Below are 26817 nucleotides of genomic sequence, written 5' to 3'. Positions count from 1 at the left end.
TAATTCCCATATGCAAGAGTCAGGGCCTCTGGGCTGCAACAATTCTGAAGAATAAAAGAAACAGCTGTAATTCTCAAAAAGATTCAACTCCTTTCATAGAAAGCTGTTTCAAGTATTCTCTTTTCCCATCTCCGAACTTTTCCCTAAAAAGTGTCAGATTTACAAGAGCTGCCTGAACAAGATTACAAGTTATATATAGAACAGAAGTAAAACATCTACAGCATCTACAATTTCAGCAATCATTAAGCATATGCTGGTGCCACAAAATAGAGCAGCTCTTCAGCACATCTGCTTAAATCAACATTCTATATTTAGTAGTGCAATTCATTAGTATAACCCTTATTAAGCCAATTAAATCCAGGCATTGACATTATGAATATCATAGGATTGAAATCATTCAGGTATAGGAAGAGGAAGTCAATAGGGACTCAGTGGCCTCTCCTGCCTCAAAACAAACACCCAGGCTCAGGGTGGACACAAATAGAAGTCACCACCATTGGAAGGGACAGGATGTTGCCCTTCATCAGCTGCTCAAAAGGAAACTACCCTGGGACAAGGTGGTTATTTGTGACTATTTTCTACAAAGGCGTTACTGCAGAGCAAGTGTTGTGTAGGTAGAAATCCACCTTCTATGCCACAGGGTAAGTTGCTTCTACCTTGATATTTAGCTGAGATCTGGCACTCAAGGTGCTGAGGACCAGGCTTTTAAACAAACTATATACTAGAACTACACAATGCAGGGGGACTACCAGTCAGTTGAGGCATCATTTCAAATTTTACAGAATAAACCCAAACATTTCAAGAGGCTTGGTGAACACAGTTTTGATTGCAATGCAACAGGGGATATTTAAGGATAGACTTCCTTAGTCTAGGGGTGGATGACCTATGGCGCTCGTGACACATACAACCTTTGCGTGGGGTACACAGATGATCATGGAGGGTGGCAGGGAGCAAAAAGCAGAGCAGCAGATTTGGTTGGGGAAGTGGCATCCAGGGAGGGTACAAGGCTTAGTTTGTGGTATGCCTTCCAAGAGGTTGGCCCCCACTGCCTTAGTCCATGAGATATTTACCCTTAGTGTGCAAGATACATGAAATAAGAACACAAGTGACAAAAAATAGATTCAATTAGATTTTTCAAACTCAATTCAGGTCTCATTAATAGGCAGGCCAGCTTGCATATGGCTGGCCTGCCATCTAAAATGCTTGGTCCTAGAGAGCACAGGACTGAGCCCTCTTTACCTATTCAAATTTGCAGGCACACTCCAGACCTGGAAGCTTGCTAGTGAGATGGCTCTAGGTTTGAGAAAAGGGGCTGCAGACAAGCCTGGAACAGCCTCACTGGTAAGCTTCCAAGTCTGAATCATACCCATGGACTCAAGATCGGTGGGGCATGCTCAGCCCTGTGTTCCCAGGACATGTTGCTGCAGAAGCATAGGAAAGCCCAGCTTGTCCCTTCAAACATTATGGATCGTTTTAAATCGCTGATCCTATATTTAAAAAGAGGCCTCAAAAATCTGTGCATTTTAGGTGCCTATGTATTCTTGCACAGTTGATACAACTGCACGTATAACTCAGAGGTAAGTGGATATCTAAATAAACATTTGCACATGCAAAACTAGTGACATTTAAGGCCTCTTAATCTGACCCTTACGTCAAGACAGAAGTTCTCAAGTAGGGGAAGAGATCTTGCATCTAGGGACCCACTTAAAAATTGCAGTTTCGCAATTTTTGCGGAAACTGCGAAAAACAGCAATGTCCATGAAAAATGGCACTGGCCACAATTTCCCAGGAAATCAACCAAAAGCACCAACTTCATAAAAATAAAATGCTGGCTCCCTAGTGGGAGGAGCAGTCCTCACTGCTACTGCAGCACAGCCTTGCAGCCAACCTGGAAAGGGAAGTTATCAGCTGGTAGGATGGCACGAGGGGCAGCAGACAAGATGGCAGGTGTCCCCTTGTGCCTCTCTGCCAATCAATGACAAGGGGCAAGGCTTCACAAAGGGCAGCCAACAGCCAAGATGGCAACCACCCCTTCATTCCTCTTTTCCCTGGCACCTCTCCACCAATCAGTGCTGAGGGGTAGGGCCGCCACAAAATTACTAAAAATTGGCTCTTCGGGTTACGACCCAGCCACAAAAATTGCTCTCTCTCACCGTGAGTTAGGTAGGTCCCTACTTATGCTCTTGTTAGGTAAGCTCTCACACCAATACTGCAGCTGCACCTGGTAGGATGCACTGCCACAAGTCCCCAAATAGGGTGCAGTTTCATAATAGGGAATGAAGACTTATTAACTGGCTGGTGAACTGGTACCCAAGTGAAGACCCCAAATACATATCATCAAGTTACCTTTCTTCGCCTATCCTCCTCTGCATATTTCTCTGCATTCTTCACCATGTTTTCAATTTCATCTTTACTGAGACCACCAGAAGACTGGATCACAACTGCATTAGAAAATAAGGATTAAAAGCTGAACTATGTACTTTAACTCCATCTTGAGGACAAAGCAACTCTTAGTGAGGAACCCACACAAAGCTTGCATTGCCAAGAATAACTTCCTTGTGCCAATGAGCAACTTAAAAGTAGTATCTGAGTCAGTGTGTTAGTAACCTTAAAAATGCCTAGTAAAAACAAAGTAGGAAATCTGATGAAAGCAAAAATAAAGAGGTTCATTCTAGGGATGTGAAAGGTTAAACTATATTTGCTCTGTTAATGCATTACAGTTAACATTTAAAACAGACCAGGTTGTGCATGGTATAATGGTACTACTTGTCCAGACTACCTTTCCAGCCCAGCCTGCCTTTGCAGGCCACTTGCCCCCTTCCACCAGCAGTTCACACCATGTAAATCAGTGCTGGAGCCAGGGTGGTGGGAATAGGCAGTGGAGCCCAGCCCAACCAGACTTCCCCAGAGGAGAGGCAGGGAAGGGGAAGCAGGAGCACTACTTGTCTTGCCCTAAGGCAAGCAGAGCAGGTGCTGGCTACTCTGCTGGTATGTATTATTGGTTAAATGGTTAACCAATATAATTAGAAGAGTTTAAATGGCTAAATGTTTTAAATAATATTTACATCCCTAGTTCATTCTCAGCACTGCATATAATAACTGAAAGTAACCACTTCTCTGATCTCGCATGCAGAGGTAGTACTAACTGATGATGCATGGCATTTCGTTTTGGAAAACAATCCTCAAAATGTACCTTTGAGGGGGTGAGACTACAGCAAAGCATATTAGAGTCCTTGAATAACTGCAACCTCACTAAGGTTAGTGTTTTATACAGATTCTAGTTAGTGTATCCATGGAGATAACAGGAAGTACAAGGACAGAACAGTACTGGAAGAGCACTGGGGTAGAGAGGAAAGAGTATTTGGCACCTCAGATCAGGGCTGTTTCTATCAGACACTTCTTACATAACAGTTTGCAAGTTCCAAACTTTTCTTTAGTTACTTCATCTGAAAGTGAACCTGTGTACCTGGTCACTAGGCCAAGGGGGCACACTGGCCTGCAAGGCAACAGGAGGAATCATTTTACCAGGTCATGGGAGTTTCCTTTCGCTTTTGGAAAGTGGCCCAGCCCCCCTCAGAAGCAAGCCACAAGAACATTCCCCACCATGATTCTCTTCCATTCCCTTCAGTGACAGAAACCTGTCTAGTTTTCAGAGCGCACTAATTTAGCCTTTGACCCAAGTAGTGCAAAGACATGTAGTCTCTGCACAGCTATACAATTTCTTTGGATGTTTGAAGAATCCAACAGCTGATCTTATCTGACATTTCACAAGGGTCTTTTGCATGTATCACATGTGTAACTGAGCAAAAGACAGGCTGCTTTCGAGTCCTCCTGACTGAAGGGAGGACTTGAACCCTGGCCCTACTTTTCCACCAAAAGCTAGTTCCAGAGGCTGCTTACATACAGGACTCATTTGACACAAGGCTTGGCCAAATCAAGACATGCTCCCTGGCTGGGTTTGTAACCCTTGGATGTAAAGTAGTAATATGTGCAAGTCTGGGAACTCGCTAGGGGCTATAGTTGAATTGACTGATCTCCAGCCCTATGAATTACAAGCAGAACTTTTGAAGAGCCATAGAGGACAGTTAGAAAAAGGGTGGTTATATTGAACATACCGTGTACTACTCTGCATGCAAAAGCACGCAAGTCAGAGGACAACCCCTGGATATCTAATGATGGAAAAGATACTGGGTTGAGTGTAGGAGCTGTTTCTTCAGTGTAGCAGAGTTCAGACCAATTTGTTACTAGCACCTTTTCCCTCCTCTCCATTTCAGTTGATTTTGACTGCCCTACATACATTTCCCCAGCCCCCATTTCCCTGCTTGTCATCCTCACTTGCTTAACCACGACTAATGAATGGATTATTTCTGTTAGAGGCACCTAACACACTGCTGGATATCAAGGGATTAATGCCTCCTATCCCTCAGCCAACTGAGCGTGTTTATTGTTCCATACATTTCCCTCCCTTTTTGGAACCCACACTTACTTTGCTGCTCACGTCCAGTCCCTTTATCCTTGGCTGAAACATGAACAATACCATTAGCATCAATGTCAAAAGTGACCTCAATCTGGGGCACTCCACGTGGAGCTGGAGGAATTCCAACCTGCAAAAATCAGAAATGGTTAGCCATCAGCTCCCCCAGACAGGGGCTTGGTGTATACACCTTTACTATACAGACTCTCAGTGAAGTGTAAACTCAACTAGCTAATCAACTAAAACAACCTTAATGCACAATCCAATATACTCCTGTCAAAAGACTCATGTAGTGAATTAGCAGCATCTTGATAGATTTAAATGGGAGAGACTTAATTTAAATGTGGATACAGATTTCTTCCCACAAGTTACAAGAAAGCCACAAGAACAAATTTGGCTCAGAGAACATTAAAGCAGAAGCCAATGCTATTTAGCTGTTTTTCCCTCCTTGTACATAGCAGCTTCACTTTCCTCTAGCAAACTGCTTAGTTTTACTTTGGGCGTGGCCACCTCACCTTGATATACTCAGTGGAGCTACCACATCTAAGAGGTGAAGGTCCGTCTGGGGTGCTTCTTAAGGAGATCTTAACCTCTACCTTATTAGAGGGCTTCTTCTTACAACTCATTTAGAATGGGGTTGGTCAGGAAGGAAGAAGCTGACAGTCTGCCAGAGTTCAGGAGCCCAGATAAGCTTAGAAAGACCAAATGCAGGACAGCCACTTTCATAGCCATTCTAAGAAGGTGGCTAGAAGTAGGCACAGTATTAACACAAATTTCCATTTAATCAGGAAGACGTATCTTAACAGTCTGATCAGTTGATTTTGGGTATAGCCAGTCATGCTGAAGTGCAATAGCCACAGGCTATGCTCATCCTTGGCACATGACAGTTATCTAACTAAGCTGTTCCAAAGGGATTTAAAAGGAGGTAGTGATGGGCCTGCTACAGGGTGCCTCAAGGAAAACCGACAACTGAGAAGCAGAATCTGAACTGATTTAGATCTTGGGGCCAGACATCATAACCTAGCTCTGAGCTACATAAATCAGTACCTGAGAACAGATGGCTATAGAAGGCAAGGTAACTTTATGGTCCAGTGACATGCAAGTCTGGTATCACTCAGGGCATACAAAACACAAGAATTTTAAGACTGAAATGGATCAACTGAGCCACTTAGTTGCTTCTCAAGGAAACTATGGGCTGTCTTGTCCATAAACTTAGTCTAACAAGTTTGAAGGTTTAACTTCTTTGCTGCCTCCTTCCACTGCCACTGGAAGACTGATCCAGAATCCAAAGATTTATGCCTAGAGGGTTGCTTTGTTTCTCAGAAGTAAAAACAAAGAAGACAATCAAGTGACTTCTGTTTCAAAACATCACCTTCAAGAGAAAGGGTCAAATGAAAATGGAGAAGGCTTTGAACTTATCAAGTTAAGCTTAAGGTCATAAATACTGAGAGCCAACATACCAAAGTGAACTGGCCCAGAAGCTTGTTGTCATTAGCCATCTCTCTCTCCCCTTGGCATACTTTAATCTCCACTTGAGTCTGCCCATCAGCAGCTGTAGAAAACACCTGCAATATGTAAATTAAATTGGTTACCCCAAAACAACTAAAGGACAACGCAAGACATAAAAAATAAGCTAAGCTGAACAGATAAGAAACAATTAAGCATGCATTATTCCCCCATGGCTCAAAAGCTCACAACAGCAGGCAACTGTCAATCTTCCAGATCATGGTATATGCATAAGAGGTCTAGACAGGCACCTGATGAATCCATTTGTATGGAGCCGTGCAATCATCATACCAAGACCTTTAACATGTACACATAGGCAAGAGTACAGAGGAGCGGAGGCTGCCCAAGACCTATCATGCCCCCTTTAGTTTAGACCACCGAGACAGAACCTTAAGGCCAGATCAAGTCCAGACATTCAGTGCCTTGATGGCTGCAGCTTCTGACAAAGAACAACAGATCAGAACTGCCGCTGACTGCCCAACGCCTCAGTGATGGCACGTTTCTGTCAGGGTGATGTCCCTTAGCCTTTCTCCAACCAAGAAGTACCCACAAAGCAGTGGGGGCTAGGATACTGAGGCACCCTATACTCACCTTATTCTGCAGGTTGCAACATTGTGGAATTTTATAGGAATTACCCCTCCTATAAAACTAGCAGGCCCTCTAGTTGGGTGGAGTTTATGGTCACGCCCAAGACCAAAGGCTTAATACAGCAAAAAAAGAAGACATACCAGCAGGTAACAGGACAGGATTTCAGTAAAGCTAGGCTGCATAATAATTGCATAATTTAACCTGGGCAGGCTCTGTCCCTCCAACTCCACAGGGCTCTCGGCACTCTAGCTGGGAACTCCACGTGGAGGCACCAAGCTCAGTGGCATGTGATTAGACAGCTGGTGAATGAGGTGAGCTCCTGCTTGCAGGGGGTGTTGGTGGGAGGGAACCCTACCACCACACATGCATCCCCTCACCACCACCATGCAGGAGGAATGGGGGGGACGCACAACATCTGCCACTTATGGCAGCAGCAGCACCACCACCACCTTGGGGCACTCATGTCAGCAGAAGGCAGAGCCCCTGGTAGCACGTGACTCCGGTCAAGTCCTGGGAGCTGCACGTGGTGTCACACAGACCTCCCAGCTCAGCCTGCTGGCACATGCCTTCAAGCCAAACTAGGCTGGCTCTGAGCCAGCACATGGAGTAAATGGCACTGAAGGCAGGAGCCACATGCCATTGGGCTTGGCTGGCTCCATGCCTCCACATGGGGCTTCCAGCACTCCAGTGGGAAGCCACACATGGAGGCACAGAGCCTGCCCGCCCTGAAAGCATGCGACTCTGTGCTTACATGTGCAGCTTCTTGCTGGAGTGCTAGAAGCCCCACATGGAAGCAGAGAACCCACCTGGCCTCATGGTACGCAGCTCCTACTTGCAGTGCTGTGAGCCAACCTGGTTTCACCTGAAGATGCATGCTAACGGGCCAGGCTGGCTCCGTACCACGACATACAGCTCCTAGGACTAAGATGGAGCCACATGCCGTGGCCACGAGCATTCCAAAGGCCCACTGTTGCTCCCACCAGGGAGCAATGTCCCCAGCAGGGGCTATGCACCAAGGTGGAGGGGTGAAGCACACCCACCCAGATGGGGTTTCTGGCACAGATATTAAGAATATAAGATGAAATGTAAAAACACCCCCAGTAATTAATTGTGTATAACTTCGAATTGTTTTGCACATAACTCCCTGTGGCATAACTGTCAAAGCCGTAGAGTAGATCTAGTTCTGGTAGAAAGGTAGCGTGTAAGAAAAGAGCATCTATTCCTATGAACCTAGACTAAAGGCAGTTTATCTGCGTGTTGTGCTCAGTAATAAAAAAAAGTCTCCACATGTTCCATTCTCTTCAGAATGATGTGTTGATATTACATCATAGCACACACAATTTGATTCTGTCCTGAACCAGAGAAGCAACACATTCCTTATTACATGCTCCCCAAGAAAGGGCAGGGAAGTCGAGGCAGCATTAGTAACTAGAAATATTTACATGCACAGCCCTTATTGAGGAAAAGCTATTCACTAATCTACCTGTCTTTACTTCCAACTCCCTTACCACTGCCTAGGCCTTTCTTTGGGTGAAAAGGGACTATCCTAGGATCCCTTTACTCACCCCTCCAGAGGCCACACGTTGTATCCACAAGAGGTTTCTTCTCAGCCTCGAGCAATCACTAGAGGGTGACATGAGAAATAACCTCTCTCCTAGGCAGAGCACTGCCTCAATAGGATTCCCAGCCTTGTGTAGAGAGGATACAGCTTAACCCTGCACCCAACAGTAATAGCACTGGACCACTACCAGGGCAACTGCACCTTCGCTGGGTGTACCTTTCCAAATGCTTTATACCTCTTCTCACTCTGCCTCCCTTCATATGCTTTCCAGCAAAAAGATGAGAGCTGTGCTACCACTTCTAAACACAATGCTCTGCCAGTGGTTCTGCCACAAGTGCCATAAGGCTGATAAGCCACAAGGCAACAGCATCAGCTTGACTTTCTTGTGCAGCAAGGAAGGAGAAAAAGTTGATACTGATTGCAGTCTTTAGGGGACAAATACAAGGATGAGGCAGGAATAAGCAAGACAGGCCCTATGCATCTGCAGTTGTACCAGGACAGTGGCACAGAACTCCATTCACAACCAGTAACTTGGGTGTTTTAACCTCACCTGGCTCTTTTTCGTGGGAATAGTGGTGTTTCTGTTGATGAGTTTAGTGAAGACACCTCCCAGTGTCTCAATTCCGAGGGAGAGGGGAGTCACATCCAGGAGCAGTACATCGGTAACATCACCAGCCAGCACACCGCCTTGAATGGCAGCACCAATAGCAACAGCTTCATCAGGATTAACTGCTTTGCTAGGAGCACGGCCAAACAAATCCTGCACAGTCTGCTGCACCTAAAAGGGTACAGAACACAGAGCACGTGTATCAAAAACTACTGCCACACAGGACTGCAGCCATGTGTCCATCTCAGGTTATCGTGAAAGATTTGAAATAGGGGTCCCATCATCCTGCGAAGTCCCCAAACTAGTTCAATTTTCTTCCTCACTACTTCTGCAGCACAGAGTCTGAATAGTAAGAGACCAGATTAAATTTCAGGAGTGACTTGCAACTCCCCCTGCCCCAATACCTTCAGGCGCTCTAGTGAGCTTTCACTGGTATACTCGCATCTACCCTGCATCCATATTATTTAGAAGGGAAAACCCAATCAACCCCTTGTCTACAGCCTCATTTCCAAGCAAATTAATGGGCAGTGAAGCAGCTACAGAGGGAGACAAAGAACAGGTCTCCAGAGTTCAAAGCAAATTCTGGATAATACTCCCACCTCTGCTAAGCCCCTGCCCACAACAATGACATAGCAACACACTTGAGCTAAATGGAGACCCCATCTGTGCACCAGTTGAGAATTGCTTCCTGTAATAATTAGCATATTCCTAGTTTATACTCCTGAGGGTTGTCACAGTTTGGGGACTGAAATGCAGTGGCAGTCACAGTACCCCAGGGACAAGCTGCAAAAGATAAGGACATCTCAGGGAGGGAGGGGTGTATTAAAAAATGAACAGTCAAATAGGAACAGTAACTCCACCCCCTTATTTAATGTGCTATTTCACCAGGGTGGTGAAACTGCTGTTTCAGCAGATACTGTGTTATTAACATGACACTGCTCTGCCTTTTCAGGACATGCAAATGAAGATAAATTAGATACAATACTGAAATATCCAGGCAATAATGCAACTGTTTGCAGCACTACACAGTTCTCAGTTCTTTTCCAAGGGAAGGCACCTCACAGCCAAGACTGGTATGGACTTTCAGTAGAAGCTCATATTTCTCTCCAAGACAAGCTACAGGAATATAGTCACCATTTTTTGTAAAAGGTGAGAACTATGCTCACAGGGAGATGTATACTTCAAGCACATCACTAACTCCTCCATGTGAGAACGCTTCCTATACATGAGGCTTGGCCTGTTACCTATATTAAAGGCTATGTAATTAACTGGAAGACTTTCCCCTTAGGGGCACGTTTTACATACAGAGGAAGCATTACTTCTAATCACAGACTTGACATTTTCCTAGAACACTGGCCCTGAAAGAATAATCCAAGTAAGGTAAAGTGTCACTCCTAGCAAAGCTGTGAAGGAGAGCTGGGTTCAATACAAGGAGAAAGCTACACTGTGCGCAATATGCAAGAACAGATCTTGGTATGCCCAGCACCCAGCTGAGCCTGCAGTTATAGCTCTGACTATAGATATTCAGGGAAGCATTATGTAACCTTGCAAGGCCACAGGTGCTGGGGAGATATAAATAAAGAACTGATATTTAAGCACTATCTTCCACCCCAAGGGACACTTACTGCTTCAGAAAGGGCTTCCACCACTACTGAAATGCAGTCATTTCTGGGGTGTAAGGAAGCAGCTGTTACACAAATTACAGTATTATATAACAGAACAAAGGAAATCACTACATCCAGCTGAGACTGTTTTACAGGGCAGGGTACAGTCACCCTACACTAGAACTCAACCTGGACAGCTGTTACTCACCTCCTCCAAAAAGACCTGTCAAAGTCTGATGAGAATAAAAGAGAAAGCCAAGACTGTTCACTAACTGGCTATGCAGGTGTTGAACATCACCCACACCTAGGCTGCAAGAGGCATGTGGCACATTAGCCAATGCAATCCCAGTCAGTACTCTGCACCAGCAAAAGCATTCTGGAGCCTGGGCAATAACTATATAACACACTAAGACAGGAAGAATCCCCAAACAGCTCTTGTAGCAAAGCTGCTTTTACTGGTCTCCAAATTATGAGGAACTAAGGGTAGTTGCACAGCCTGTATTCTTAAGACAACACTGTACATGAATGGTCACCATCAAGTTCAAGGCAGTGGAACAGTGCTCTGTATATAATCAGAATGGGACAGCACATCAGCACAAGCCTGTACCACATCTGCAAAAAACTGAGTAGCAGCAAAGCAAGGTTGGCAAGTCAGGTTGCTGGTGCAGATCACCACATTACACAACAGCTAAGCATCTAGGTAACCAATACTAGACCACATGGTCACCCAAATAGGCTAAACAGTGCCTGGCCCAGGGAACAGACATTCATCTAGGTTATACACTAGAAGCAGGTTATGGAATGGATCTGTTTTAATTGCTGGCTGTGAGCATAGTGCCCAATAATGACAAAGGTAAATTAACTGGAAAGAAAAAAAAATGTTAGAAGAGTTTAAATATATCAGCCACTTCAGATACACCTCTCTGGGGCTAGAGAAAGCCTTAAATTCTTGCATCTCTATGCTGTTCGTGTTTAATCTACTACCACCCAGGAATAGAATTCGACTTCTGCCAGCTATAATTTGCCTTTGTAAAATTTAAACCCAGCCCACAGTATCCTCCTGAGAAGCTCCCAGCTCAAAGGTCAACACAACAAAAGCAGGGAACAAAGTCACTTGCATTTGCTCCACTCCATTAGCATGTGCTTGATATTGCCCTGTGTTCTGCAAGCTGCAAGTGGCCCTAGCATAAACCAGTTCCAAGACTGCTGGAATAAGGGCTTTTCCTTTGCAAGTCCCCTATAAAAATCCTTTTGCTCAATAGGAGACTTGGGGGTGAAGAGAGGGAAACTCTGACAAGCAGAATTAGTGCTGCCCATTAAGAGGGAATGAGACATACCTTAGGCATTCTGGTCATGCCACCAACCAAGAGGACTTCACCAATGTCACTCTTGCTGACTTCAGCATCCTGCATGGCCTTCTGGCATGGTGCTACTGTCCTCCTGATCAGATCTGCAACAATCCCCTCAAACTGTGAACGACTCAATTTCATATTCAAGTGCTTTGGTCCAGAAGCATCCATAGTAAGATATGGCAAGTTAATGTCGGTCTGAAACACAAGAAATCTCCAGATGTCAGAAGTGGGAGACAATGATCTGGAGTTCTCAGTGTAGCCACTGAGGGAAGCAATCAATTTTAAAGACAATGGGTCCCTATATGGAGCTTAAGCCTAAGAAGTTCTCACACAGCTTCTGCATGTTTAATTTACCACCCCCCCCAATTGAGACTTATCACCCTTTATAAAAGATCCCATTTATGCTATGTTTATAAAGAATTAGTAAAAGGTGAATTAAGCACAGTAGACAGACCTGAACTGCTAACATCAAAAGTTAATAACCAGAGATAAAACAACCTTTCACAAGCTGGAGAAAATATATTAAATAAAACTTTCTAAAAGGAATCTAGTATTTAACATTACTAAACTTCTCCAGGGCTAACAACAATCCCAGGTAGTATTATTTCCAGCTTACTCAGTTTTGAATTTTTTTTGGACATGTTCCACTCAAATTTTATTTTTAAACTAAGGCTGCAGAAAAAAAAAGATTTGCAGCTCTGCAGACAACCATGTGAAGACACAAGGAACAGCAGTTGGCTCTTTGGTGCACACCCAATATACTCGAGTCAAAAGGTCCATATCCAAGTTAAAACTAAGTGGGGAGGCGGGGTGCAGGAAAGGGAAGTCACCATTCAGGTGGACAAGCATTAGAATTGTTGCAGGGCCAAGAAAAATGTTAGCCAAATATCATTTATTTATTTCCTAATATTTTATATAAGGCAGCCTTCTGCCCTTTTTGGTATCCAAAGCAATACCTGCTTGAGTCTCAACATACCTAGCTTATCTGCACTTAACATTACAAATACACATTTCCTTTGATTAGTGATACAAGAGTTTAAATAGACCCATTGGATTTCGCAAGTTCACAGCACTAATTTTGAATCAATGCATAGCAAAAATCATAGCAACATGCTGAGTCATGTCTTGCTGGCACAAACTCAGTGGACTGTTTGTAAAGCCAGAACTGATCTGTTATTATGGATGAAAGCCAAACTCCTTCCTCATACATAGTAGCATGAATAAAACCAGAAGACCTGCCTTAAAGTTGGTAATTTTACTGCATCGTTAGGAGTTAAATTAGCCAGCTTTTCCTGGTACAAATGAATTGCATTTTATGGCTCTTCTGTCACCTAGCAAGCGAGAACTGTGTTTATACCTTCGACCAGCTGTTTTCAACCATTTTTTCATTTGCAGACCCCTATAAAATTATGAATGGAGGTGTAGATCCCTTTGAATTGTAAGTGTGGGTATTTATATACTTTTGATTGGATCAGTCATCTTTTGCAGACAGGTTAGACAGTCTGCAGACCCCCTGGGGTCCACAGACCAAACTGAAAACCACTGCCCTATACAAAATTATCTTTTGTGACCGGTCTAAGAAACATCCTTCCTGTGACCTCCCTTCTTTTCCAATACAAGAACCACCCTGTGACTGAACCAGCCTAAGGGCAGCTGTGGTGCCCCCTAGTGGCTGAACTAATTTGGCCCTTCGCTCCAGTTCTGCATATGCATTTTTGCTTTCTTGCCTGCCATGCCTTGATATAACTTTTTAGCACATTAGGAGGCTACCCCAGAGTCCTGGAGTGATTTTGGTGGCACTATCCATAGGTTCCCTTCCTTCCCCTGCTGGACCCTCAGTTTTCCCTCCTTCCACCAACAAAAGTCCCTCTACTGGCTGCCTTGCACTACTCATGCCCTACTAGCACAAAATGTGCCCTCTTGGCACTTATCTGGGCTCTCTAGACCATATTGCCGTGAGGCACTAACCAAGGCCCTCGGCCCTAACTGCGCCTTAAGAGCTCTAATCAGGGCCTCCAGCTTCCCTCAGCCATGCCCAAGCCTTGCTAGCATCACTACTGATTGGCTCAGCTGTGGGCCCGCCCAGCATAAACCACTTCATGACCCTTGTAGGGCCCAGACACAAAACAGCCCTCAAGCACCCTCCTGTGGCTTTGAGAACATTCCTATAGCCACAGCCCATTCTTCCAGCAACTTAAAACACAAAATGCAAACAAATTCAATCTCTAATGTAGGGTTGTACCCTCACCTCAGGTCTCTATGAACTGCAAACTCCTGGCTATACTGCCAGCTTACCCACAGTCGCTCCTGCAGGTGGAAGCTTGTCTCCATTTGGGGAGCAGGGCCTGACAGCTCTGGCTCAGAGCTGAACTCCTCACCTTCCTGGTCACATGACATCCTATATTAGCTCCCTTACTGAGCCTAAGTGACCCCCTTTAGTTCTAGGGGCTGTCTGCTTCTCTGCTGCAGCTTGCACAGCTGAGCTGCTTCTTTAGTAGCTGGCCTAAGCTTAGCTGCCACCATCAGAATGCAGCTTAGGCCTGCTGCTTCTCCCCTCGTAAAGTAACAGGGGCCTTGGTCCCCACTGCAGACAAACAGGGCACGTCTCAGAGAATCAAAGAGCTGAAACAAGTGGGTGAGATATGGTAGAGTCAATATGCCTAGCATGTGCAGTGATTAGCCCCTTGTGTGCTGGGTGTTCTTTGTTTTTTTTAAAGGAAAATTTTGTACCATTTTTTTGCCATTAGGCAAATAACTCATTCAGTTAAGTTCTCATTATGTTAAGATGAGACTCTGAATTGCCAGAACAAAAGCTAGTGTAGTAGAAGCAAGATTATCAACAACTTTATTCCTTGATGGCTTGTACAGTTCTGGTACTTGGGAACAATTCTACAGGAGGGAGAGAATGTTGTCTGGGGTTAAAGCTAACAGACTAATGTTCTCATGTAAGAGGCAGAAACAGCAGCACCCACTGGTATTCTAAACCTCAAGCAGTCGCATTACCTATACAAGCTAATAACCTGAGAAAATTTAATATCAAGACTATTTTGCCAAAGTATTTTCCTATAATTTAGTTTAGTTATAATAAAGTTCCCCCCCTGATGCTATGAAAAGCAATCATATTACCTGCAAAATAAACACAATGCAAAAAGCAATATGCCAAAGTAACCCACTGAAGTGCTTTGAAATTTAGTCACCTCACCTGCACAGATGAAGAAAGCTCACACTTCGCCTTTTCTGATGCTTCTCTCACTCTCTGAAGAGCCATGTTGTCTTTAGTCAGGTCAACGCCAGTCTAACCAATGAGGAGAAACATGTATTAATAAGGAGGCTCATTCTTTAAAACCCATGATATCCTTCCCTACCCCTGCAAAAAAAGCATCTCAAGTCTTTTTGAAGGTTGCAAAAAAATACGTAACGATACCTTGTGCTTTTTGCTGATTCCCCATATTTTTAGCCATAGATACACATTCTACTTAACACTTTACAAAAACCTGTTAGCTTCAGCAGCCTGTAATGCAGTTTCTTAGTGATATAACCACTAATAATTAAACTAATGGGGCACTGACACTGCAATTTGCTGAAGGCAATACTGGGCGAGTGAAAAAGTTATGATTAACATGTTCACTCCCCTGACTGTTACCACTATACTCCATGCACTGGATGGGCAGTAGTGTCAGAAGCAGCACCAAATGCATCTGGCAACAAAATCTGTATTCACACAGACTCACTTGTGATAAAAAACAGAATCCTATAGGAAAAATAGAAATCTTGCTATCCTGTTTGTCCTTCAGAAGATGTCAGCTCCAATAACTCTACTTCAAGCTAAATTTCTAAAGGCAAGTACAAACCAAAAACCAGCCCAACAAATCTCGGTTTTATACTTCCTAAGCTGAAGTTCATGGTCTACACCCAAAACCTGGAACATTCCATGGCAAAAAGAAATCTTCATCCTTCCCTAAAAGTTGTATTTCTTAGTTCACGTTCTTCATAAATCAACACGCAACTTAGGATGTTATTTTCATTGTGCAGAAGTCTCTTACCTCTCTCCTGAACTCTTTAACAATATACTGCAGCAAAGCCTGGTCAAAATCTTCACCCCCCAAGAAAGTGTCACCATTGGTTGACTTCACCTCAAAGACTCCCTTCTGAATTTCCAAGATAGAAATATCAAATGTGCCACCACCCAAGTCATAAACTGCAATACTAAGAACATAGAGAAAACATGTCATTCCTACACATTAGGAGTCTTTTGAGTAACATACAGATAGAGCATCAAGATGAGTCTGGACAGCCCCAGGAAGTATATACCATTTAGAGATTACTGTCTAGGAAGGGGAAGGCTGTTAAGATGGTGGGCCTGATCATTACATTCCTTTTGCTCTCATTTCAAGACTGCTGATTGTTATTTGAACTCTGAAAAGGATCCGAGGCGTGACACTAACCTATGGAATCTCAGTATCTGCCTTAATGCAACATTCACTCCTTTCTTCTGTGTGAGAATTACAGAAGATTAAATTTTTCCCTGAAGAAGCCTTCCCTAATAAAGCTATCAAACTTACATTATGAGCCCAGTGCTGCATTCCTTGCCTACCTGGAGTTTTCCCTGAGCTCCAATAGGACATCTGGGATGACAAGGACTGCAAGATGGTCCAATTATGTAACTCTGGTAATTGTTTTCATTATTTACTATATGAGGGAATGCTTCTCCAAGGGAAGGCTTTAATACTTTTTGCTCCTAATAAAAGGAGCAGAAAGGCTGGAACAGGAGAGTGCAGTTAAAAAGCCACAACATGTGTTAAGAGTCTGCATTCACAGCCTTTACTCCATATAAAAACACAAGAAAAATCACAGGTATGGAGCTCACATCCATGCTTCTCAGTTATGACGATACTTTTTGGGGGGGTGGTGAAACAAGGAGAAGCAAAGGATGCTCACATGCTAACATTATAAACAAGTAAATTTATGTTGCATTAGGTCTGTTCTTGATGAACTGGTGAAGTAATACCGATTCAAATAGGTCATGTTTATTTGTATCCTAACAGGCACTAAAGAAACGAGTGTTTCGGGGCACAACCTTGGCTCCTATACATCAACTAACCAGAACCTGGGTAAAGATTCTGGGCCACACGTCAAAACAGAACTGTGCAATGTTGTGCTAAAGAAGAGGGCATGGTTACTGACAGACACTTACACTTTGTCTTCAGACTTATCTAAACCATAAGCCAAGGCAGCAGCAGTTGGCTCATTAATCACTCTCAGAACATTCAATCCAGCAATTTGTCCGGCATCCTTGGTAGCCTGAAAAAGAGAGGTAATTAGACAGAGAGAAGTTTAAGCCTCTGCTTAGAGGATGACACTATACAAAGAACTTGTGAACCTACCTGCCTCTGAGAATCATTGAAATAAGCAGGGACTGTGATAACAGCATTTCTTGCCGAGTGTCCCAGGTAGTTTTCTGAAAGAGAATGCCAAGTTATTCTAGTATTCTATTTTTGTATTTGCTTTTTACTCCCTCACCTACGAATACAAAGTTCTCATCCTGGGGGTTGTAACCAATAAGGCTGCGTGAAGCTTCGGGTGGAGATTCAGCCCAATTCGGCGGCCGAATCTCCGAGTCGAATCAGGGGACCAATTAAAAGGTCCCAATCAATTCAAAGCTCTCTGAATCTTTGGAAAAGATTCAGAGAGCTTTGATGATTTGGGCAGTCCCCGGTGGCTGCAGCAGGAACCTGCAGCTGGACTTGGAGTTGGGCTGGTAAGTAGGGGGCAAGGGAGTGGGGAGGGGACCATGGGAGAACCCCTGCCAGCTCCCCCAACCCGCCACGGTTGCTCTGCCCTGCCCGTTCTAGCTCCTGGTACTTAAAAAAAAAAAAAAAAAAAGCCTGAGTGCTCACCCGGTGCTGCCAGGCAGGAAGGCAATCCTCACTACCCCTACTGTATTGGGGGGGGGGGGACTCTGCATGAGCCCCCCTGACCTCCCCCATCACTCCCCCAGCCCCTCCACGGGTACCCCACCCAGGCCAGCTCCGGCCCTTTAAGAAAAAACAATGGAGAAAAGCCCTGGGACTCACCACTCCTGGTGTAGCCTCGGGGGTTCATGGAAGAGCCCCCCCACATGGTGCAGGGCATCAAGGATCATGTAAGCTAATGTCCTCTCTCACACAAAGTAAGTGTAGATGCATGGGGAGAGGATGAATAAGGCATGTCCAGGATTCTCCACCCCTTGTCCTGTCCTACCTCAGCTTCTACCACTCAGAGGTTTATGAAGTTTTGATTCAGAAACTTCACTGCTATTATGTTCAATGCAGGTTTCCCTCAATTTATGAGGTACATGAATTCCCAGAGAACGGCACATAAATGGAACTCTCATAAAGTGAACCCACTTTACAGTGTAATAAATCGGGATAGGTTCCCATGGCGGTGAGGGAAGAAGGGAAGGAATGAGGCTAGGACTCCCCTGTGCCCAGGCTCCGCGTGTCTGCACTCACCTCTGCTCCTAGGTTGTGCCATGCCCTGGTGCAGGCAGCTGGTGTCAGCTGCTCCCAGGGCCACTCCAGCACCAGCTGGGGTGAGTGTGGACAAGTAAAGCTCCAGGCGGCATGCGGCACAGCACTTACCCCAGCCCCAGGAACGGCTGACACCAGCTGCCTGTAGCAGATGGGCTGTACTGTGCCCTGAACCCGCTGGGGCTCTGCCTGTCCTCACCGCAGCCCCTGCTGCAGCAGCCCAAGGAGCAGCTGATGCCAGCTGCCTATAGCCACTGGGCTGTACCATGCCCTGGTGCAAGCAGCTGGGGTGAGTGCTACACCCTGTGCTGCCCAGGGCTCTGCTTGTCTGCACTCACCCCAGCCCATGCTGGAGCAGCCCTGGGAGCAGCTGTCTGCACCAGGGCACGGTGTGGCCCAGAGGCTACAGGTCGCTGGCTTTGGCTGCTCCCAGGGCTGCTGTAGCATAAACTGGGGCGAGTTAGGACAGGCAGAGCCCCGGGGGGGTTTGGGGCACGGTGCAACCCAGCTGCTACAGGCAGCTGGTGTCGGCTGCTCCTGAGGCCAGGGTGAGTGCCGCACCCCACATTGCCTGGGGCTCTGCTTGTCCACACTCACCTCAGCCTATGCTGGAGTGGCCCTGGGAGCAGCTGACACCAGCTACCTGCACCAGGGCACAGCACAGCCCAACCCAGGAACAGAGGTGGGTGCAGAGAAGCAGAGCCCAGGCACAGGGGGAAGAAGAAGAAACAGGTGGAGCATGGTGCAGCTCAGCAGCTGCAGGCAGCTGGTGCCGGCCAGTCCCGGGGTCGCTGCAGCCAGGGCTGGGGTGAGAGTGGAGCCAGAGCCCTTTCCCCTCCCCCCACACTTACCTACTTGTGTTAGTGTGTGTGTGTGGGGGGGGGGGGGCAGGAGTCTATGCTGATCACATTAAAAGAACGAATTTACCTTGCATATAACGAATTATGGGTCTAAATATGCTCACTGCATAAAAGCGAGTTAACATATAAAGAACCCACATAAATCAAGGGAAACCTGTACCTACTGATGGACCTTTCCTACATGACCTTGTCCAATCCCCTTTTGAACCGATCCACAACAACTCATGGCAACACATTCCACAAATTATACACTGCATGAAAAAACTTCCTCTTGTTGGTCTAAAATTTACTCTAAGGGTTTTATCATACAATCCCTAGTTCTAATATTTTAAAGAGATTGTAAACAACAAACCTATATGTACTTTCTCTGCACTATCATATTTTAAGCTTGTCACACTTCCCCAACGTCCTAATCATTTCTTTTCTAAGCTAAAATGTCTTAGCCTGTTTAGTCTCTCCTCACATGGAAGTCACTCCATACTCCATCACTAAATGCATACTTTAAGCTATTTAAATCTTTGGAGGGATACTGCTCATCTCAAAGGCTCTCAACCTATGAACATTATTTTAACTGAATCACATTAATGGCTGGAAGGGACCTAAGGAAGTCATCTAGTCCAACCCCTCTGCTCAAGACAGGATCATCCCTATGCAAACCATCTTACTCAAGTGCTCATCTAATGTGCTCCTGAAAAACTTCCAAGGATGGAGATTCCACAACCACTCTACATGTGTTCCAATGCCTAACTATTTGCTTTGCTCTCAGAGTATTTCCTCACTTTCAAGTGTAATTTATACAGCCTTTGTGCTGACTATAGTGTGAGCAGACCAATGTAAAAGAGGGCTCCTCTACAAAGCCAAACAATACTGTTCCCAAAACCTGGAGGTGATCAGGACCTTCGAGTGAATCTGTTCAAGCACCCGCACCTTCCAGCCTGTGTTTACTAGACCTTGGCAGTTAACAATTCAACCATAAGGTTGTGTGTATTTGCATGCAAATACAACACATGCCTATTGTCTCACCTTGCTGAACACTTTGACTGCTTGCAAATATAAAAAAGAAAACCAAGCAACAACAACAAAAAACACCACCACACTTTACTGAAAGCAGCAGCATGTTACTTTGACCCACCTCCATAGCGTCTGTATAGATCAGGCACTTCAGTGGGGCTTTTTGGCACTTCTATAGAAAGCTAAATCAATCAGCTATTAAAGAGAAGTGCCGAGAGTCCCACTAACGCACCCGATCTATAAAGACATCAGGTAAGCCGGGTCCAATTAAGGTGCTGCCTCATCTGGACATTTGCTGGACTCGCTTGGGAGCATGCAGAGTTTAAAATAAAGCACTGGGGGTTTTTTAATGTCTGCAAGCAGCCTTTATGTTGGGGTACATGAATGCTTTAAAACCCAAACTGCTGATCAGAAGTCACCAATCCTAGACTAGATGTAAAATTATCACACTGTCTCACTGCACTGTATCGCCGTCCATGCGGGTTTACCGTGAGATAATGATAGTAATTGAGGAAGTCTACTAAACTGATCATCCCACCTTTCTCTGACAGAGCTCCACACTAGCTAGGCAGGAGAGCCTCAAGCCATGAACAAGGACCATTTAGAACATCTGCTAGCCAGAGAAGAACCAGCCCTCAAAAGTCATTCAGGAAGCATGGCTGCCATGTAAGGTGACCTGGCAGAGCTCAACTTGTACAGGAATGAGCCTGAATAGGGAGCTAAAACATTATATAATTAAGGGCATTTAACCCTTCTAGAATTGGAAGCTAAGTAATTGCTGAGTGTACCCAGAGCCCAACCTACCCAGCAGCCACTGAAATATGGCATGAACACAGGGTCCTGGGAGTTGGGTTGCAAGAAAAAAAAAATGCACTGAAGAGACAGACATACCATTCCAGATAGATTTGTCTAATTTCAAATATCTGCATACTAAGAGAAACTTCAAGTGAGAGCTTCAGAACAGTGCACTGAGTGAGGAACCCCTGCATGTACCTAACTGAACTACTTAACTGCTGTACTCAGCTTCAGTAATATGCTTTACCTCAGTTCCAGTACAGCATATACCTTGACTGGGTCAATATGAAATTAAGGGCCTTTCATTCTCCATTAAGCTATAATAACTTATCCCCACATAACCTAATCCACTACAGACCATGGAATCAGCAAGCATCTACATGAGGGAAATTACTGTGATCGTACAACAGATTTGCCAAGCTCCTGCTACCAATACTGCGGTTATAGCTGTGTTCAAACAAATCAAACGCTCTTGCATTTCATCATACAAACCTGCAGTTTCCTTCATCTTCACTAACACAAAGGCACCAATCTGGCTTGGAGAATACAGTTTTCCATGAGCCTCTACCCAGGCATCACCATTGGACGCACGGACAATTTTAAAAGGAACATTTTTACTGCAAAACAAGAATTTCACAGCTTAAACAATGCTGTATAACTGATACTGAATTTATTATACACCCCTATATTATTAACCTGAGACAGGCAAATTTTAGCTGCTGCAGGATTTTAAAGTAAAACATCCTGTATTCAGCCTTAGCTTTAATGGTGCAATTTCTGTCATTTACTAACATTCTAGATCCCAACTACTGCAAAGAAAGGACAATACTAAGCAAAGTTGGCTGGACTAACATGCTGACACCAGCTTAAGCCAACATCATTGGTTAAGTTCAGGGTCAACTGACTTGCTCCTTTGCCCCCTCCCTAATAAATGAATTGTCACCGTCTGGTAGCTTCCAGATAGAAGTATTTACTCAAATCTAAAACAGATAATTGGGACACTACCTGTGCCAGTGCAGCTCGATATCTGCCTCATTCTCTCTGTCCTAATACTTCAAATATACAGCCCAATCTCTCTGTCCATTAAGCTTCATACTCTCCTGTCCACTTTTCCTTTGTGTGTGGGGCCAGTCTGTGGGCCCAATCCAGACCGGCCCCAGGAGCCAGCATCCAGGGTGAGTCTGGTAGCACATACCCTGGATCAACCCCTTGTGCCACATGTAGTTCAAGCACCAGGTCCACCATAAAACACCTAGTTACATTCATGATTTTGCCTCTGAAGACCTAAAAATGGTCAGTAATAAATTAAGTGAAATCTGGATACATTTTTAGGGAACATGAGCGATTAGCCCACACATCACGAAGCACACATTCCAAGTGCCACTAGGTACAAACAGCACTTTTCTACCACTTAGATTAATTATGGCTGAGATCATGTATTTGCTACACCCTGCAGACTCTGTTCAGAAAGAGGAAATGATGGGTATTTTACTTACATATCTTTTTTTACTTCAGGATCATCATAGCGCCTCCCAATGAGACGCTTGGTAGCATAGAACGTATTGTGTGGGTTAGTGACTGCCTGCCGTTTAGCTGGCATCCCAACCAATCGCTCACCATCAGTTGTAAATGCTATAACAGAAGGGGTTGTTCTGGCACCTTCAGCATTTTCTAGCACCTAAATAAGAAAAAGCGACAGGCTGTAACTAAGAAAAATGGTCCGCAACAGTGGAAATCCTGATTTGCGCTAGTAGTTGGTAGTAACTTGCCTTTGCTTGTTTTCCTTCCATAACTGCCACACAAGAGTTAGTTGTGCCCAAATCAATGCCAATAACAGCACCCTTGATTGCTTCTGAGCTGCAAAGAATATTTAAGATAAAGGTTAGGGCTTATTGCCAGGGAAGACTGAGAAAGCCAAAAAACATCCTACACTAGAGATGGGAGGGCGAAGGAGTCACTTCTACTGGCAGGTGAAAAAATAAAGCTATACTACATGGTTCTGTATTAGATCTGGTCGTTTCTGACTTGTAATACATCCAATCCCTATTTTATTTCTTTATTCTGTGGTTAAATATACTGGTCTTCACCAATTCCTAGCACCTTGATTTAAACATTAGGAGTCTACACCAGTGAGCCTGTCTCTAAAACGGACATCAAGACAGTTCTACTCTCCCCAAACATTTCATGTGCAAGGCCTTACTTCTGCTGATTGAAGTACATTGAAGTAATATTGTTCTGAAGTAGAGAACTGATCACTTTGCTTTCTATTCAAAACTTTTTACAGTCAATCATGCACCTAGTTTTGATTACAAATTCCAATGCAGAAGACTATTCCCCAAAACCAATGGTTTTCAACCTTTTTAGACTAAAGGCACCTTTCAGAAAATGCCAGGTCTTAGTTTTTACTCATTTTTTTAACTGCCGAAAATGAAGAAAACTCTTCTTCTGTTGCAAAGAACTCAGAAAGGCCATCAGTCAGATGATTTTCAACACTATGGATTCCTATTTGCAATCTCTGGGTTTATCTTTGTGAATGATGTTTAGACACCTAACAGGACTAACACTGCATGGCATCCTGCAGCACCCTTGAAAGGTATATGGTTAATATTAGAACTCAATGGGGGTGGTAAAAGTAAAATAAACTGAGAGGCTGTGGTATCAAATGAGCTGCAACATGCTTTAGAAGCAATTGCCTGAAGATTAAATGCTATAAAAAGGCCCATTTCTGTTTACTAGGCAACATTAAGTAGGGCAAAAAGTGCACCCCACAGATAAAAGGATCAACTCAGGCTTTGTGATTACCCTGGGCCTGGAATATTAGGAGCAACAGCTAGCTTTCTTTTTGAAATAATATGCACAAACATTTAAACTCTGATGGTTTGTAATAGTAGTATTTCTGAAGGAAATTAATTCTAGGGAGATTGTGATTAGAGAGGTATTGAACACGTTTAATCTAATTTAGTGAAGGTTTTTTCATCCTTTATAATAAGGTGTTATCAATTCTCCATTAGAATTTAAATTTCCTTTGCAGCAAGGCCTTCTGAGCCCATATACAAACACAGGTAATGTGGAGTCAAGGAAAAAAGCACTTGACAACATGCTGTCAGTGATTACTAGACTGATTTATTCAACTGCAGTGAGCATATATAGGGAGGTTTTACACATTAGTACATACACCATTATGTACAATTCACTTTACTGACAATCTCAGTTTGCAACCCTTTTAACTATTAGGGTCGCAATGTATGGCTTTCATTAAACAAAACTTATTTGTTTAATCTTCAGTGTAAATCAATCATTATTGATTCCAATGAGACAAACTGATAGATTATTGTTCTACTTCATTTAATAACTCTTTGTTCTCAAATAGGTTTTTGTTCAGAACCTTGAAATGTAAAAACTTACATGTACAGAAAAAAAATTGTTGTTAAGCTTCATATTTTTCAGTGCCAGCAACTGCAATTTTGTGAAGTCTTGGCAGGTTTTTTTGAGCTACCTATACATACATCTGACTGAGACTATTAGAGTATGTCCATTTATGCATCAAGCTTGAGGCTTTCCAGTTTGTTTTTTTTCATTACTAAAAAAAGGGAATACTTACGCATATTGTCTATGTGATACTGTTCTGAGGACATTCTGACTGAGACTGTTCCAGAATGCCTATAAAATAAAATCATGGTAGAATTGTAAGAGCTTAATTTTGTTTCTGATGATCGCATCTAGTATTTTAAAAACAAAACAATGTTACCATATAATAGAAGTTGCAAAGTTAGTTGGATTAAAGATATTTCATTTAATCTTTAATTTTATTTTTTTTAAACCAAGGGAAACCAAGGACAATTTCACTCTAACATCATATAGCCATAGAACAAGAAGTATTGACCTAATCTTTTTTTTGTTAATTAGTATGGAAAGGGACCTATATTACCCTGGACTGGCAGATTTGCTCAGTTGATCCTTGCTATGACTGGACATAAATTATGGGAAACTTGCTAAAAATATATCAGCATCCCATAACAGCAAAAGAAATATTAACTGATTTTGCTGATTTTTTTTTTCAGAAGCATTATTAGACTAACTACCAACAATCCTTCAGTTCACTTTGTGAATTGGGTTCAAAGAATGGGACACATTATTCACTTTTAGCATCTGAGTGGACAAAGGACTGTCTTCACGTAACGTGTTCAGGGAACAGAGGTTCCCCTTATTTAACATCTACCTGGTCTCGAGGTGAGGAAGGAAAGGCAGTAGGCAGGATCTATCACAGCATTTTGGGCGTACAAAATAATGAATTAGGTTGCGGTTAAAATCAGCGAAAACAGCCTCTAGTGAAACAATTACTAACTTTAAATTGTTTAAGGTTTGTGTTTTGCAGCTTCCCCTGCCACAAAGTGGACATAATATTTTGTCTGTCTGTGCTGAAGCATTTTAGTTTCCTTATTCAGAACCTTCATTACAAAGCCAGATACAACTCACTTTACTACTGAGAGAAAACTTCATTTATTTTTGAGGGAACTGCTTCAACTACAGAAAGGAGACTGCAAGTGCTACCAATCAACACCCTCACTTCTCTGGATTTAAGAGCATCTCCTCCAAGGCTCCCTGCCCTATTGCTGCAAGCGTGAGGGACCAGGAAAAACAAAGAGGCATCAAGCGACTCGGCTGTCGGGCATCGACCGCCGCGCACCCACTCGGGACCAAACCAGACTCCTCAGCGCACGCAGGCCCGGACAGCAGCTCAACCCTGAGAGGACGAGCCCCATCCACCCTCGGCCACGTGCTTTTCCCCCCGTAGAGCCTCCGCCCTTCGGCTGCCGATGAGAATCGCAGCTCCACCAGGGCTGCGGCCTGGGCCCAGACTCCGGGGCTCCCTCACCCCGGGCGCGGGGCAATCCCGCGCCGAAGGCGGCCCCTCAGAGGGAGGCAGGAAGATGGAGCGGCTCCAGCAAGGTCGCGGGGAAAGGCAGGTCCCGGCCCCGCAGAGTCCGGGCCGGCCCCTCGCGTAGCGCGGCCCTGCCTCCCCCGGGCCTCCCCGTGAAGGCCGCGCACCTGGGAGAGGCCGGGGGCCGTGGGGCCCGGCAGCAGCAGCAGGTGGAGGCGGGAGACGGCGCGGCGGGCGCTCAACATGGCGATGGCGGCGGTCGAAGAGAAGGAGGAGTGCGGCGGCAGCAACGGCGGGCGGCTCGCGGCTCTTCTAGAACCTCCTCTCACGTGGGGAAGGGGCAGGACCCGGCGGGCTGCCTTTGCCAAACGCCCGATGGCAAAGCAGCCCCTCCGCCCCTGGCCCGCAACAAACGCCCCGCAGAAACACCGAGCGCCGCCTCCCCCGGCCTGTTGCCCCGTGTTGTGGGCGAGACCCCCTCCGTTTCGCTGATCCGCGAGCAGCTTTCCACACAGGCGCTGCTAGGGCAGCCGGGGTCCTAAGTGAAAATGCGGCCTCAAGGTCGGACAGGCTACAGCGCAGGAAGATTGCAGCTGTCTTGCGTCAGAGCGGGCGCATTGCGCCTGCGCCGCTTGGGTGCAAACGCCACCCTCCCCGCCTCGCACATGCGCAAGTGAGGCAAAGACAGGGCTGTTCCCGTTGGGCCTACTGCGCACGCGCCGATGCAAGGACGGGGAGCGCCCACGTGCGCCGAGTGCGGGGCGCCTGCGCCGGGGGTGGAGCCAACGCGCGTGCGCGCTGGGCGGCTGAGACAGAGTCACGAGGGGGGGGAGGGTGCCGGGGGGGGAGTGACCCCCCCTACTTCCGGCCCAAGGGACGTGACGGGGGCTGGGTAGCAAGTCAGTGCCGCAGCGGGGTCCGCAGCCCCGGACCTTCCTCCGAGCCGCGGCCTTCCCGCTCCAGGACAGCTGGGGCGTTTCACACGACTGGGAGTCCGAATTGGAAAGGCCCCGCGTGTCTGCGGGCAGGAGCCCTTCCCAGCGGCCAGTCCGTGTCCGCCGTGCACGC

At 45.2% G+C, this 26817-nt stretch overlaps 1 protein-coding gene and 1 non-coding gene across 2 annotated transcripts in view; both read right to left on the bottom strand.

The window, feature by feature from the left end:
- Positions 1 to 26026, bottom strand: part of HSPA9 (heat shock protein family A (Hsp70) member 9) — a 30857-nt gene extending 4831 nt beyond the window's left edge. Inside the window, exons 1-14 of the mRNA NM_001287291.1 lie at positions 25917 to 26026; positions 24469 to 24527; positions 22637 to 22724; positions 22364 to 22545; positions 21360 to 21484; positions 17077 to 17150; positions 16887 to 16993; positions 15736 to 15898; positions 14895 to 14987; positions 11678 to 11887; positions 8680 to 8907; positions 5935 to 6039; positions 4487 to 4604; positions 2347 to 2441 (exon numbers count right to left, since the gene is read on the bottom strand). Of these exons, the coding sequence (NP_001274220.1) occupies positions 2347 to 2441; positions 4487 to 4604; positions 5935 to 6039; positions 8680 to 8907; positions 11678 to 11887; positions 14895 to 14987; positions 15736 to 15898; positions 16887 to 16993; positions 17077 to 17150; positions 21360 to 21484; positions 22364 to 22545; positions 22637 to 22724; positions 24469 to 24527; positions 25917 to 25994 (1725 nt within the window). The 5' untranslated portion in view covers positions 25995 to 26026. The remainder of the gene's footprint in view (positions 1 to 2346; positions 2442 to 4486; positions 4605 to 5934; positions 6040 to 8679; positions 8908 to 11677; positions 11888 to 14894; positions 14988 to 15735; positions 15899 to 16886; positions 16994 to 17076; positions 17151 to 21359; positions 21485 to 22363; positions 22546 to 22636; positions 22725 to 24468; positions 24528 to 25916) is intronic.
- LOC132243433 (small nucleolar RNA SNORD63) lies at positions 7827 to 7902 on the bottom strand. Its single transcript, XR_009455007.1, has one exon. It is a non-coding gene; the product is annotated as a small nucleolar RNA SNORD63 (small nucleolar RNA).
- Positions 26027 to 26817: the final 791 nt, after the last annotated feature.

The sequence above is a fragment of the Alligator mississippiensis genome, chromosome 9 (assembly GCF_030867095.1).
Source record: "Alligator mississippiensis isolate rAllMis1 chromosome 9, rAllMis1, whole genome shotgun sequence".
Taxonomy (NCBI): domain Eukaryota; kingdom Metazoa; phylum Chordata; order Crocodylia; family Alligatoridae; genus Alligator; species Alligator mississippiensis.
This window is presented reverse-complemented; position numbering and strand designations above follow the sequence as displayed.